This window comes from Gallus gallus, chromosome 1 (assembly GCF_016699485.2).
Source record: "Gallus gallus isolate bGalGal1 chromosome 1, bGalGal1.mat.broiler.GRCg7b, whole genome shotgun sequence".
Taxonomy (NCBI): Eukaryota; Metazoa; Chordata; class Aves; order Galliformes; family Phasianidae; genus Gallus; species Gallus gallus.
Window position 1 is genome coordinate 74,793,898 of NC_052532.1, and position 14,681 is coordinate 74,808,578.

A 14,681-nucleotide genomic window follows, 5' to 3' on the forward strand; every position below is an offset into this window, starting at 1 on the left:
TAGAAGTGGGTCAAAGGCTTCAGTGATGAAGATGATGGTTAAAAAAGGGGAAGAAGTAGGTGCGCACTTGACCACCCTAGATACAACTGAGCATGCCCAAAGAACAAAAAACATTATTACATATCTATGAGTCATTGAAAAGGAATGAAGATGTATGCCAGTGTACTGCATGTCTTAACTGTTATAATGTAGAACCTGAACTCTGAGAAGTTGCACTTGCTTGTCAAGTTGCCCAACATGTATCATCAGAAATAAAGGAATGCAGCTTTCTAACACCACATTGGAGTTAGAGTGTTTTCTTCCTAGATTTCAGATGACATTAGTAAAGCAAGAACAATACTTTCTGTATTTGCATCAAAAGTATGCAAGTTATTGATTAAATAATGATTATTTATGTCTTCTACTCCATTCTCATTATTATTATTATTATTATCTCTTATTATTTATTAACAATAGAGTTAATTATTACAGACTTCGTGATGTAAGAAGCACATGTAAGCCAATAACTTAGGCCCAGGCAAAGATCTCAGTGAAGAGTACTTTATTTCACTATTGCAATGGCAGGCATTCCACAAGCAGAGGTGCCTGCTGTAAGAAAAACAAGTTCTCAGTTCTCTTATATCTCCTAGTTCCCTATGCTGAGTTCTTCCCCTGCTGCCAGGTTCACAATCTTCGCACACACGTGTACATCCACTAAGTAGTTGACGTCAGTTTCTCTTTGTTTCTCCAAGTAAGCAGAATCCACAAAACAGTCACAAAGACAGTATACAGACAGTATAAAGACAGACACCATACGTCTGTCAGTTATGTTCGTTTCTTCGGATGCAGCTCTGGGTGCAGACATATGTCTTTCAGTCCTTAACTTCGGTAGCCCATCCTTCCCCCAGCAATATCCCTAAGGGAGGAGAGTACACAAATTAACATGCCAGCCAGAGCCTCTTCTTATCTCTCAAGAATGCACATACTGTATTCTTTAACCACAGACAAAAACTTATCTTGTATCAACGGTCTTGAGGTAGGCCCCTTTAGTACAACATTCTATTACTTATGCAAAAACAATATGTCATTTCCCACACTGAGGTGCTCATGCAGGAACAAGTTTACATCCAGAGCTGTAGCTGTGAAATGCCTCTCCACTGCCCAACAGAGAAAGAGACCAGAGGCAGCAAGAGCTGCTTACCCTTGTAGAACTGACAACTTCAAGTTTGCTGGAACTTCAATTCTCATATCTCTACTGGAAATTTAAACATAGTTTTCACTCCGGCATTCTAATTTTTATTATATATTATTTTATTATTTATTATTTATTAGTGCTCCCAGACTCAATTACTTGATTGTCTTACAAAATATGGACTAGGGCTACAAAATGGATTTTTTTGTAAATGCTGCAATATTTCTGACTCTAGAAAGGGTTATAGAGTCACGAAAATTCTGCACAAAAATAAGAGCTGTATGAAATTAAGAATGATTTTCAATAAAATGATAATCTGTTATGCTGTTAAAAGTAGTTGAGCACGAACAATGGGAACGATACGGGGCCATTAGTTAAGGGTGGAGTTTGAGTTGTAGAATAAGCGTGGCATATTGTACTAAAATTAATTGTAATAACCACTCCCTGTACCATAAACATGCATATATTCCCTCTATAAATGGGGATGTTTACATGCTTTCTGTGTGCAGGATAGGAAGGAGTTATCCCCCCTGCACCCAGCTGACCGAATAAAACGTACCTGCTCTACAACTACTTCGTGGTTATAGAGTTTGTTCTGCAAGTCAATTTACAGCGAAGTACATACTGACGCCAGTTCCCTTTTTCTTCAGACTGAGTTTCTGAAGATCTCTCATAGAAGGAGAAATCCCAAAGACTGAAGTCCCAGCCCATGGGAATTACATCTTATATCTGATCAAGGGAAGCTAGGATTTCACCTGAAATGTTCATTCCATTTTTTTAATCTCTTTTTAGAAAGAAGCTACACCCATTCATACCCTTCATAGTTAATTCTTTTCTTTTCTTTTCTTTTCTTTTTTTTTTTTTTTTTTTTTTTTTTTTTTTTTTTTGCTGAGAATCAACATTACCTTAACAATCTTTTTATTGTAAGACTAAGTCACATGTTTCTTGTTCTGAAATGCTGATTTACTCAAGTACAAGACAGAGCATGTTACTCATTGTAGCGGACAATTAAGTTGAAGAAATATTCACTGCTAACAGGGAACAACTGGCACCATTATGTGATGAACAAATCCGTGTCTTAGGCACATTCCCCCCACCATTACTCCTTCTATTCTGCAGCCATTTACTATAAACAGAGAAGGAGGGGCAAAGAAATGTTGTCTCTACCTCCTGTTCTTTCTTCCTATGCTGAGCTACCTTACATGTCCTCTTGGCTGCTTTTGAAGGTTTTTAAGTTTGTAGAAACAGTTGTGAAAATATTCGTGTCCATACACACATGCAAAACTGACCTTTTGATCTCATATTAGACTCCCAGCAGTCTTTTATATTTTCTGGAAGATGAAAATCAAGCATGGATTATAGAGACCTTTGGAAAATTTGAGCAGATTTCCCAGTTGTGGGAAATTGGCAAAATATGTAACACAGCAAATTTGATTTGAATCTGGTGGACTGGCAAAAGATGACATCTTTCTGTCCTGGTGCTCAGGTTAATAGACAATATTTCTCATACTCTTTCCTGTTTCACCTTTCAGCACAGAATGAAAACAGCTTCACTCAACATTAATAGAAAAATAAAAGCCAAAGGTTTCCAAAAGCTAACTCATCGTGAGCCATTTTACTTTAATATAAACTGTATCATTACCATGCAGTGACATACTTCATCTTCTAGAATAACAAAACACTTCATTACTTCAGCCAAATTCGAGCTACCAAAAACAACCCCGGTTAATGCATCCATACACAGACATATTTCAATTGCAAACCTGGCTCCCTTCTTGTCATCCTACTTCATCACTGCCTGGAACATGCCAGAGAGCTGCCGGATGATCACATATTCCTACCCTTTTGCAACAGTCCCCAACTCATCTGTCCAGACTGGGGTCTGTGTTCATGCTCATTCAGTACTCTATTTTATTTTTCTTCTCCTACTTCTCCTGATGCACAAAATATGTAACAGGACATATCATCACTTTCAGACTCTTGGAAGACAGGAAGACAAAAATAAGTAGGTATTCTTATAACAGGTGTCATTAATAATTGCTTGACACAATTTTATAGCAATTACAATGATGGCAGAAGGTGGTAATACTACCAAAACTCGCTCCAAGGAGCTTATTCTCATTTGTAACGGATAAACATTCACTGCCTTAATTAACATTGCAAGCTAAATAAATTCACTGATTCTTTAACATACAGAGCAATCAAATACTTTTGATTGCAAATACAATACAATCAAATACTATATATAGTGTGTATATATATATAATGTGTATATATATATATCAACTGTTTATGGGTTAGTTCAGCCTGGTTCAGTGACTAATGGGGTGGATGGACCCATGGACCCAAGACTCAGGAGAGAGGGATGGGGGAAAAGGGGATAAAGGTAGTACTCTTCAGACCCCCTATATGCTTGACTCCAGAATCCCAGGGGTCAGCTGTGAGACTCTCCTGAGGCCCTTCGCCAAAGACTACAAGTGGGGCCTTTTTTTCTCCAGCAGCAGCATAGAGGATGTTCTTTAAATCCTGTCCATACTGCCCCCAGGGACACAGCACAGGCTATCTCCTACTTCATCTGCCTGCTGCAGCTCAGGGCCCCGTGTAAAATTTTTCTTCCACATCACCTGATAAATGGGGCTAACAATGAGGCTATAGTTTGGAATGTGCATTCTCCAAAAGCCCACTATGCCCAGAAAATATTGTGCCTTTTCCTTACTAGTGGGCAGAGATAAGGCAGTAATTTTGTTGACCACATCCACTGGAATGTGATGACATCCATCTTGCCACTTTATACCTAGGAACTGAATTTCCTGTGCAGATCCTTTCAATTTTTTTTCAGTTAATAGCCAAACCAGCTCTCAGAAGGATCCAAATTGTTCTCTCTCATTTCTTGAAACCTATCTCTGCTATATTGCCCCACACCATAATGCCATCAATGTACTGCAGGTGCTTAGAAGCACTGTCCTGTTCCAGGGCAGTTTAGATCAACCCATGGCAAATGGCCAGGCTATGTTTCCACCCCTGGGGGAAAAGGTTCCAGGTATACTGAATGCCCCTCCAGGTGAAAATAAACTGTGGCCCACATTCTGTGGCCAAATGAATGGAGAAGAATGTGTTAGCAATGTCAGTGGTAGAATACTTCTTGGCTGCTTTTGACTCCAATTCATACTGGAATTCTAGCATGTCCACTACAGTCACACTGAGTGGGGGTGTAGTCACACCATACCACAGTAGTCTACTGTGCCTTACCACATGTCTACCACATTCTTACCTGTGCTCATAGTGCAGGAGTGGGTTTTTTATGCCACTTTGTCATATCTGCCTTCCACAAGGCAATATGCGACATAGTCTTACACTTGTCACTGGCTTGAGCAGGAGGATGTCTGCTTTTAATAGCTGAGATACTGAATGATACAGGTAGGGAGGAAATCAACTTGATCAGCTCCTTCAGCTGACTGTTTTTATAATCCTGATCCTTATCAGGCATCTCTGATGCCACCATGAGTTCATCGGGCTCACCACAATTAAGCACAGTAGACAGTTTCCCAGTCGTAGCTTCATGTTTACTCTCTATTCTACCTACTCTTTCAGTTGCTTTTGAAATGGCTGAAACATAAGCTTGTGGAGGCGTTAAATGTTGCTCTAAGTCATGAAGTCTAATAATCAGTTCAAATTAAAGGGGTCTTCTTTGCCCTTTGCCACACATTCTTGCTAGTGTACTGGCATACTTTTCTGGTACAGTTCTTGTAAATTTCCACCACGTATTTGGTGTACACTTGACTGTCTCAGGATCATGCTCTTGGTGTGAAACATCAAAATGAAGGGGTCAAGTAACATTTCCACCATGGCACACTTTTTCAAATAATGGATGCCTTTTTCCATAGCAGTCTATCATAGAATCAGGTAGTCTTTGAAAGGGTATTTTTCCCTTACAGCTAAAAACATCTAATACCTCTGTCAATGGCTGAGTTCCTAACAATGTTTTGCAGTTGGCAAACTTTTCTACTATCTTGTTACACACTGTTGGCCTCATTGTCCCAACACCGAAGTAACCAGGTGAGAATGGGTTCATTTGGGTGCCATGAAAAATCTTTTCTTGAACCTTGAATTTCAGTCATTTTCAGAGGTCAAGTAGTAATGGTAACAATGCCTTCCTCATCATCTCTTCTTCTCTTTTAGTTTTTGTTGTTGCCTTCCTTGGTGTTGGTGACAATGATCTTGTTGAGAACCCCTCCCCTGGATCTTCTTCATCTCCTTTCTCCTCCTCCTCTTTCTTGCATTCTAAACAAGGCAATATTCATTTCAATTTCCATCTTCTTACAGGGGCAACTGACATTGATACTGGTGCCTCCTGTGATTGATCAGGCTGCTCACTTTCAATGCTCTTTTTTTTCCACTCGACTTGGGGTGTGTCTCATTTCATTTGGATAGATTCTCTCTTGAACTGGAGATTCTCTGTCTCAGATTGGAGACTCTTGCACAGTTTGGAGATTATCTTTCTTGGCTAGGAGACTCTCTTTCTGGATCAGGAGATTCTCCTTCTCAGTTTGGATGCTCTCCTGGAGACTCTTCCTTTCGGCTTGGAGTCTCTCTCACTCAGTTTGTACTCTCTCTCAGATGCTCTCCCTTTCAGCTCAGAGATTCTCCTATTCAGTTTCAGAGACTCTCTCCCTCTCTGAGATAGTATTGAATAGGGCCCGGTAGGCATAAGCCTGGCCCCAAATAATTTGTGCCTCCTCCAGTCTGCCTGAGGAGAGTAAATATTTGCTTAGGTTCTTATGATCTTGCAAGTGTTCAGGAGTAAAGTTCTATGATACCGGCAATGCCCATCTCTCTAAAGTCTCTCCCAGATCCCTCCACTCTCCCTGTTCAGTATTCTCTGGCTTTGTGGAAGGCTTCCTCAAAATATAATAAATACAGATACTGAGTGAAATGATGAGGAGTACGCTCACAGAGACTGACAACATGATCGCCAGGTGAGCATTCAAAAAATGCATAAGGGACTAAAGTGAGAGGCTGGAAGCGTGTTTAAAAATCACAAGTTCTGTAAAATCAGCGAGTCCTTCTGGGACATAACTTTCAATGTCCATTTCATGACATATTGTATGCAAACACCAAATGGGTGTTTCCATCAGTGTTTTTAGTTTATCATATCTACATATATCTCCATAGTGCATAGTGGTAGACTTAATAAAGGGCCAGTACATTCTGAGTATTAAAAGAGGAAAAATGATGGAATGCAATCTCTTGAAGAACAGCTTTACAAGAGAAAGTAAATATATATATTTTTTCTCTTTACAAAAGCAAGATGGCTCAGTGCCAGGATTTGCATCCAACAGGAAAGCATCTGTTTGGCTGCTGCTATCTGTATTGTGGATCCCTTCAAATGAAAGCAAGCAAGCCACAGTTCTCTCTAGTAGAAGGGTTGTCACTTTCTGTTCAACCACAGGAATGAAATATACTAGGGGAAAATAAACACTGACTTTATTTCCAGACACAAAAAGTAAACGAACTGTAGAGAGAATCACATAATTCTCCTCTTCATTCTAAACCAAATACCATGCCAATAGAAATGAATATACAGAAACTAGTGCACCTTGCAAACTTAAGAAAGAACAGAAAATTGAACAGTCATATAAAATTCTGAGATTATATACATCTATTAAACATAGAGAAAAATTATGTACACAATTTAAATATGTAATCTCAGCAGTACCAGGAATATCAGTTCTGCGTTAAGTTTCCACAGGTTCTTTGAAGAAACTTTTAATTTCTTTGTTTTCTATATAGTAACTGAGTTGAGAGATTAAATATATGTTTAAGGTTTCAGGACTGAAATATTCTCAATTTCCTGACCTGGAATTAAAAATAGAATCATAGAATTGCTCGGGGTGGAAAAGACCTTCTAGATCATCAAGTCCAACAGCAAACCAACCATACTACCCTAATTCTAACAACCCACTGCTAAGTCATGTCCCTGAGCAGCACATCCGAACAGATTTTAAACATTCATGGATGGTGACTCAACCACCTCCCTAGGGGACTTATTCCACTGCTTGACAACCCTTTCTGTAAAGAAGCTTTTCATGATATCTTGCTTAAAACTTCCCTGATGCAACTTGAGGCCATTACTCCTCGTCCTGCCACCTGTCACCAGTGAGAAGAGACCAACCCCACTGTCTCTACAATCACCTTTCAGGTATTTGAAGAAAGAATAAGGTCTTCCTTCTGACTCCACTTCCCCAGATTAAATAGCCCCAGTTCCTTTAGTCACCCCTTGTATGGCATATTCTCCAAGCCCTTCACAAGCCTTGTTGCCCCTCTTTGGACCTGCTCCAGCACCTTAATGTCCATTCTGTCTTGAGATGCCCAAAACTGAGCACAATACTCGAGGTGGAACCTCACCAGTACCGAGCACAGGAGGAGAATTAACTCCCTAGTCCTGCTCACCATACCATTCCTGATACAAGCCAGGATGTTATTGGCCTTCTTGGCCACCTGGGCACACTGCTGGCTCATATTCAGCCAACTGTCCATCAGTATATCAAAGTCCCTTTTTGTCAGGCAGCTTTCCAGCCACTCCTCCCCAAGCCTGGGGTTGTTGTGACCAAAATGCAGGACCCACCACTTGGCCCTACTGAAACTCAGCAGCTGAATTAATGGATTTAGTACAGCAGTTTAGACAAAAACCGAGAGAGAGTGTACCAGCGTGGTTGCTCCAATTGTATGACATGGGGGCAGAAAGCGTTGTGGTGAATGGAACAGAAATTTCAAAACTGGCATCCATTACCACTCACCTTGCCCTCAGGCAGAGACTATATGCAGCTGTCCAACATAATGAAGAAAATCATTCATTGATTACATCATTAACGGCCACATGTCATGAAACATGGACAAATAAGAGTGATATATCATTAAATACCGGCCTATGGTCCTCTATGGAGGACTTGCAAAACTACATTTGAGAATTAGGCATGAAGAAGGCAGTCTATGAGGAGGATTTTGAGAGCCCAGACATGATGAAATTTTCAGCAGGAATGAGGGACCTCATCCTGCAGCAAGCTCCACCACATCAGTATGGTACTTTGGTATCCATACTGAATCCCCTACTGGCCTCAGAGGCCATAATACAACAGGCCGCCCAATTGGTGGCAGATCTGGGGGAGACATACCACCTAAGGGCCAGGCGCAATGTCCAAATGGTGGTGGAAAAGTCAGACATCTATCCACCACCATGACCTAAGAGACCTGCCCCTAATGTAATTCAATCTGGACCCATCAGGGTCTCAAGAAAACGAATGTTCAATGACCTGATTAGGGCGAGAGTTCAATTTCAAAAGATTGATGGACAGCCTAATCAGGTCTTATTACAACTATGGGAACAGTTACCAGTCAGAGATTCCAACGCTCCCCTAAAAGGGAAGGAGTTAGACTCATGGAACGGATTACACGAAACATGTGAAATCTAGAAGACTTCATAGTCCAATCAAAAAAATGTAAACCTCCTCAGGTGGCCTGGGCAGCTACAGTCAAGCCGTCAGAGGAAGAAGACTTAGGGACTGCAGAGCTGATGGCATGACAGAGGAGCCAAAATTCACCAAGGCTAGGGTCTCTAGAGGAGACTGGAGACCCTACGTTGAACTAACGATTCATTGGTCCCGAAAGAATGTGCAGCAGGTTACGGCACTAGTAGATACTGGGGCAGAAACATCAATTATATATGGTGACCCAAACCAATTTTCAGGCTCTAAGGCAACGATAGGTGGGTTCAGGGGGCAGATGATTCCCGTAACCCAAACATGGTTGAAATTGGGGGTTGGGCGTCTACCACCCTGGGAGTACAAGGTGTCTATTGCCCCAGTTCCAGAGTACATATTGCAGATAGACATCCTATCGGGTCTGACTCTCCAAACCACTGTGGGAGAGTTCAGATTAAGGGAAAGATGTATTAGTATCTGGGTGGTGCAGGCAATCATAAGGGGTCGTGCAAAAATTGAACCTATTTGCCACAACCACACCAGATCACAAATACAAAGCAGTATAGACTCCCAGGTGGGCAAAAAGAAATTACCAAGACTGTGCAGGAGCTGGAGAGAGTAGGGATCAGTAGACCTGCACACGGCCCATACAACTCCCCCATATGGCCAGTCAGGAAGTCAGATGGTACGTGGCAAATGACAGTAGACTACAGAGAACTAAATAAAGTCATGCCACCGATCCATGCGGCTGTACCCAACATCGCCTCCCCCATGGATACATTAAGTAGAGAAATAGAAACATACCACTGCGTTCTAGATCTAGCAAATGCATTTTTCAGCATTCCAATTGCTAAGGAATCTCAAGACCAGTTCGCACTCACGTGGGAGAGCAGGCAGTGGACTTTTCAAGTCCTACCTCAGGGGTACGTGCATTCACCTACTTTTTGTCATAATTTGGTGGCACGTGACATGGCAAATTGGAACAAACCATCTACTGTCAAAATGTACCACTACATCGATGATTTGATGCTAACGTCTGACTCAATCGAGGCATTAGAGAAGACAGTACCATCATTAATTACTTTTTTACAGGAAAAAGGATGAGCTATGAACCCACAAAATGTACAAGGACCAAGGCTAACAGTTAAATTCCTGGGTGTTGTCTAGTCAGGTAAGACTAAGGTGTTACTCAGTGCAATCAGTGATAAGATCCAAGTGTTCCAGATTCCCACAAAACCAAAGCAGTTGCAAGAGTTTTTGGGTATATTAGGATATTGGCGATCCCTTATTCCCCACTTAGCACAACCGCTAAAACATTTATATCGATTAACAAAAAAAAAGGCCAAGTATGGGATTGGGGTAGAACAGAACAAGAAGCTTTCCAGCAAGCAAAAATAGCTGTTAAACAGGCCCAGATGCTGGGTATATTTGATCCAACCCTTCCAGCCAAACTAGATGTGTATGTAACCCAAGAAGCATTTGGCTGGGGGCTGTGACAGTGCCAGAGTTCTGTCTGAATCCCAATTGGTTCTGGTCACAGATTTGGCATGGAGCAGTAGAGAGACACAGCATGGTTGAAAAGCAGTTACTGGCTACCTATTCTGCATTGCAGGTGGTAGAACCAATAACTCAGACTGCAGAGGTTATTGTTAAAACAACTTGACCAATTCAGGGGTGGGTAAAAGACCTAACCTACATTTCTAAGACCAGGGTGGCCCAATCACAAACAGTAGCATGCTGGGTTGCCTATCTTAGTCAAAGAAGCACCTGTCATCATCTCCACTGGAGGAAGAACTTCAAAAGATACTTGGGCCAGTAACATATCACAGCAGAGACACCTGAGGAAATAGTGGTTACTTGTCCAGAAAAGAGTCCTGCACAGGAGGGGAAATACCCTATCCCAGAAGATGCCTGGTACACAGATGGATCCAGCAGAGGGAACCCAAGTAGGTGGCGAAGCGTTGCATACCATCCCTCAACTGAAACTATATGGTTCAAAGAAGGGGATGGACAAAGTAGCCAGTGGACTGACCTATGAGCGGTGTGGATGGTGATAACTCAAGAGCCTAGCAACAGCGCACTAAACATCTGCACAGATAGTTGGGCAGTCTACCAAGGGCTCACTCTCTGGATAGCACAGGGAGCCACTCAGGATTGCATGATCCATGCCTGACCTAGCTGGGGCAAAAGATATGTGGCCTGATATACGGAACGTGGTTAGGCACAGAACCATACAAGCATACCACGTCTCTGGACATCAACCCTTGCAGTCACTAGGCAATGATGAAGCTGACACACCGGCAATGGTTGGGAAGTACATCAGCAGAAGACATAACCCACTGGCTGCAGCAGAAATTACAACATGCAGGACAGAAAACGATGTGGGCAGCAGCTAAAGCATGGGGGTTGCCCATTCAGTTACCAGATATTGCCCAGGCATGTCAGGACCGTGATGCTTGCTCACAAATGAGACCAATACCTCTGCTGGAAACTACGGCCCATCTTGCTAGAGGACACAACCAATTACAGCGATGGCAGAGTGATTATATAGGTCCCCTTCCTCGATCTGAGGGGGCCAGATAAGCCCTAACTTGTGTTGATACAGCAAGTGGATTGATGCAAGCCTATCCCATAGCAAAGGCAAACCAATTCTATACCATCAAAGCTCTAACTAGATTGATAGCATCATATGGGACTCCTGAGGTCATTGAGAGTGACCAAGGCACACATTTCACAGGTGCAACTGTGCAGAAGTGGGCTGAAGACAATAACATCGAATGGTGGTTTCACCTGCCCTACAATCCAGCGGGAGCAGGCCTAATAGAAAGGTATAACAGGATCCTGAAGGCTGCTCTGAAGGCAGATTCACAGTCCTTGCAGGGGTGGACCAAGAGGCTTTATGAAACCCTGCAAGACTTGAATGAGAGACCAAGAGATGGTAGACCCAGTGCTTTAAGAATATTGCAGACAACTTGGGCCTCCCCGCTTAGGATACAAATTACAGGACTAGGACACGTCACTCAAGCCGCAAGTTGGCACCATGGATAATCTTCTGCTTCCTGACCCTGAGGACCTAGAGCCTGGGAGACACAAGGTAAAATAGCCTCGGAAAGTGCAGGCAGGACCAAAATGGTGTGGTCTCCTTGCATCTTGGGGGAAGATTGTTAGAGGTTGGAGGATCAGTAAACCCTTCAGTAATCGGTGCATGGCCAGAAGAGGTAGTAGTTGACACCTCTGTTTTCATTGCAAAGGGGACATTAATCATGTCCATGTGGCAAATTAGAACCCCCCCCTGCCTTTGGTACCTGATATAGTGATTCAGCCACAGATATCAGGTCAAAGGGTGTGGTATCGAAGACCAGGACGTGTCTCAGTACAAGCAGAGGTGTTGACTCGAGACCGAAATACAGCCTGCATCTCACCATGGAGGGCAGACCTACCCCTCCTCGTACCTATTAAACATATGTTTCCTTGAGGTTATAAGTTCACACGATGGCTGGCAGGAGCAATATCACTCAAACATGTCCATGAGGAAACATTGTGACGCCCTGTGATGCACTGCTCAACTTTTGGAAACTGGTGAGCATGAAACAGAAGTGCTACTGGTCCTTGAAGAAGATATGCCCCCAGAAAGAACACCAAGTACTGGCCCAACAGAACCACGGAAAAGACTGCCAATGATTGCCTTTACTGTCTTAACATTCTATATTGCGGTGGGTGTTACGCATGTGTCGTGATGTGCATTGTATCTTGGGCCACCAGGTTGCAGGGGCTCATCCCCCTACCTGCTCAGTCATTGGTTCATGCTGTGAAGGGGTGGAGTGTAGTGGAATTCCAAGGTCACAGCCTGAACCAATGGGTGGGCTACGTGAGTGTGGGTGGGTGCCTGGAGGGGAGGGGGGGGGGGGGGCGGGGGGGTCTGGAGCCACCCCTTCTGTCTCCGTAATACTTCCTGTGCAATCTGAGTCTGCACAGGTCCTCTTTTTGCCCCTGCCCTTCTCTCCAGCAGCGCGACGGTACGAACAGGGGCTCATCCCTGCAGCTCATCCCTTTCTCCAAACTGTTACCAGGAGGGGTGAATTAATTCCTTTTTGATATTTTTTCCTACTGTGCCTATTTCTCAAATATAGGCTCTGGCTCTGTCATTGCCTTTGTTTGTTCTACATTTTCTTTCTCAGGGAACAATCTTCTGGAACAATTCTGATTAACTGAAAAATCAGGGAAAATCATCTGTATAATCAATGAGTATATAGATGCATAATCAATAAGTATATAGAGAAGTTAGGCTGGAAAGATTATCACGTTAGAGAGGGATAATCAGAGATGACTGGAAAGCTTACCCGTGTCCTGGGCTTGCCAGGAGCACCAGTACCCCAGAATACCTAAAAACTCCTGCAGCTGCTTTGGTGTTGTAGGGACTGGGAATGCCTGAACCTTATCTGTGACAGCACTTGGTAGTCCTTTGGTCTTTCCTGACCGAACTACCCCCAGGAATTTTACGGACAGGCCCAGACCTTGCACCTTCTGAGGATTTATAGCCCATCCTCTTTCCTGCAGATAAGTAATGAATCTGCTGCTTGTGCTACCACCTGCAGTGAATCAGATGTCAACAGGAGATCATCAGTGTAATGATATAAGTTACCATTATCAGGCTTTTTCCAATTAGCCAGGTCACGCACCACTAGATTATGACAATACGTTGGCGAATGCACATACCCCTGTGGCAGGACCTGAAAGGTCCACTGCCTGCCTCCCCATGTAAACACAAACTGATCTTGCGATTCTTCAGCGATTAGAATACTGAAGAACATATTTGCTAAATCTAGGACACAATGGTAGGTTTTTATCTCCCTACTCAATGTGTCCATTAGGGAGGCAATAATGGGTATGGCTGCATGAGTAGGCGGTGTGACCTTATTTAATTCTCTATAATCCACTATCATTCTCCATGTTCCCTCTGACTTTCACACTGGCCATATGGGGGAATTATATGGGCTATGTGCAAGTATTATAATGCTGACTTTTTCTAATTCCTGCACCATTCTTGATATTTCATCTTGCCCACTTGGGAGCCTATACTGTCTTACATTAATAATAATCCAGCACAGCTTCAGCAGGCAAATAGGCTCATACTTCTCATGGCCTCTCAATATTGCCTGCACCGCCTGGACACTAATACACCTTTGTCAAAGTCTGAACTCTCCCATGGTTGTCTGGAGAGCCAGACCCCATAAAATATCTATGCCCAGGATGTACTCTTGGACTGAGGCAATAGATACCTTATACTCCTGGGGTGGGAGACATCCAACCCCCAGTTTCAACCATGTTTGGGTGACCAGAATGGCCTGTTCCCTAAACCCACCAATCGTCACTCTATTGCCACCAAATCTAGTCAGATCTCCATAAATTATTGATGTTTCCGCTCCCGTATCAACCAATGCCATAACTCTGAATATTCTTTCAGAACCAAAAAATTCTTAATTCTACCTAGGGCCTCCTGTCCCATCCGGAGGCCCTAGGGGGACTAACATCCCTTGTCATGCCATAAATTGTGCTATGGCCAAGTCTTTTGCCTCTGGTGGCTCAGGCATCATGGCCACCTTAGGTTTCTTTTTCCTACTAGGGACTATAAAGTCTTCTAAGTTCCACATTGTCATTGGTAATCTATCTATAACTCTTATCCTAGGTTTTTTGGGGTGATTCTGAAATTTTTGATTGTCCTTTAGTTGTCTCCAAAGCTGGAGGAGGACATGATTGGGCTGGTGATCAATTTTAGCAAATCGGACCCCAGCCCAAATTAGATCATTAAACATTTGCTTCCAGGAAACCCTTATGGGTCCCAATTGAGGAGTTCGTGCAGCTGGCTTCCTAGTTTTAGTTACTGGTGAGACTTCAGCTTCTTCTAGTGTCCTAATGTTGAGCCTAGTCCGCAGGTGCTCTGTTTCTCCCCAGTCAGCCACTAATTGGGCAGCCTGCTGGACTACCACTTCTGAGGCCACCAGGGGGTTCAGTATAGAGACTAATGTGCCATA

The 14,681-nt window shown here is 43.0% G+C and overlaps 1 protein-coding gene across 1 annotated transcript in view; it reads right to left on the reverse strand.

Annotated features, from left to right (window-relative positions):
* Positions 1-526: 526 nt before the first annotated feature.
* NOBOX (NOBOX oogenesis homeobox) overlaps positions 527-14,681 on the reverse strand; it is a 69,120-nt gene continuing 54,965 nt past the window's right edge. The window contains exon 7 of the mRNA XM_040661018.2: positions 527-895. Within this exon, the coding sequence (XP_040516952.1) occupies positions 852-895 (44 nt within the window). The 3' untranslated portion in view covers positions 527-851. The remainder of the gene's footprint in view (positions 896-14,681) is intronic.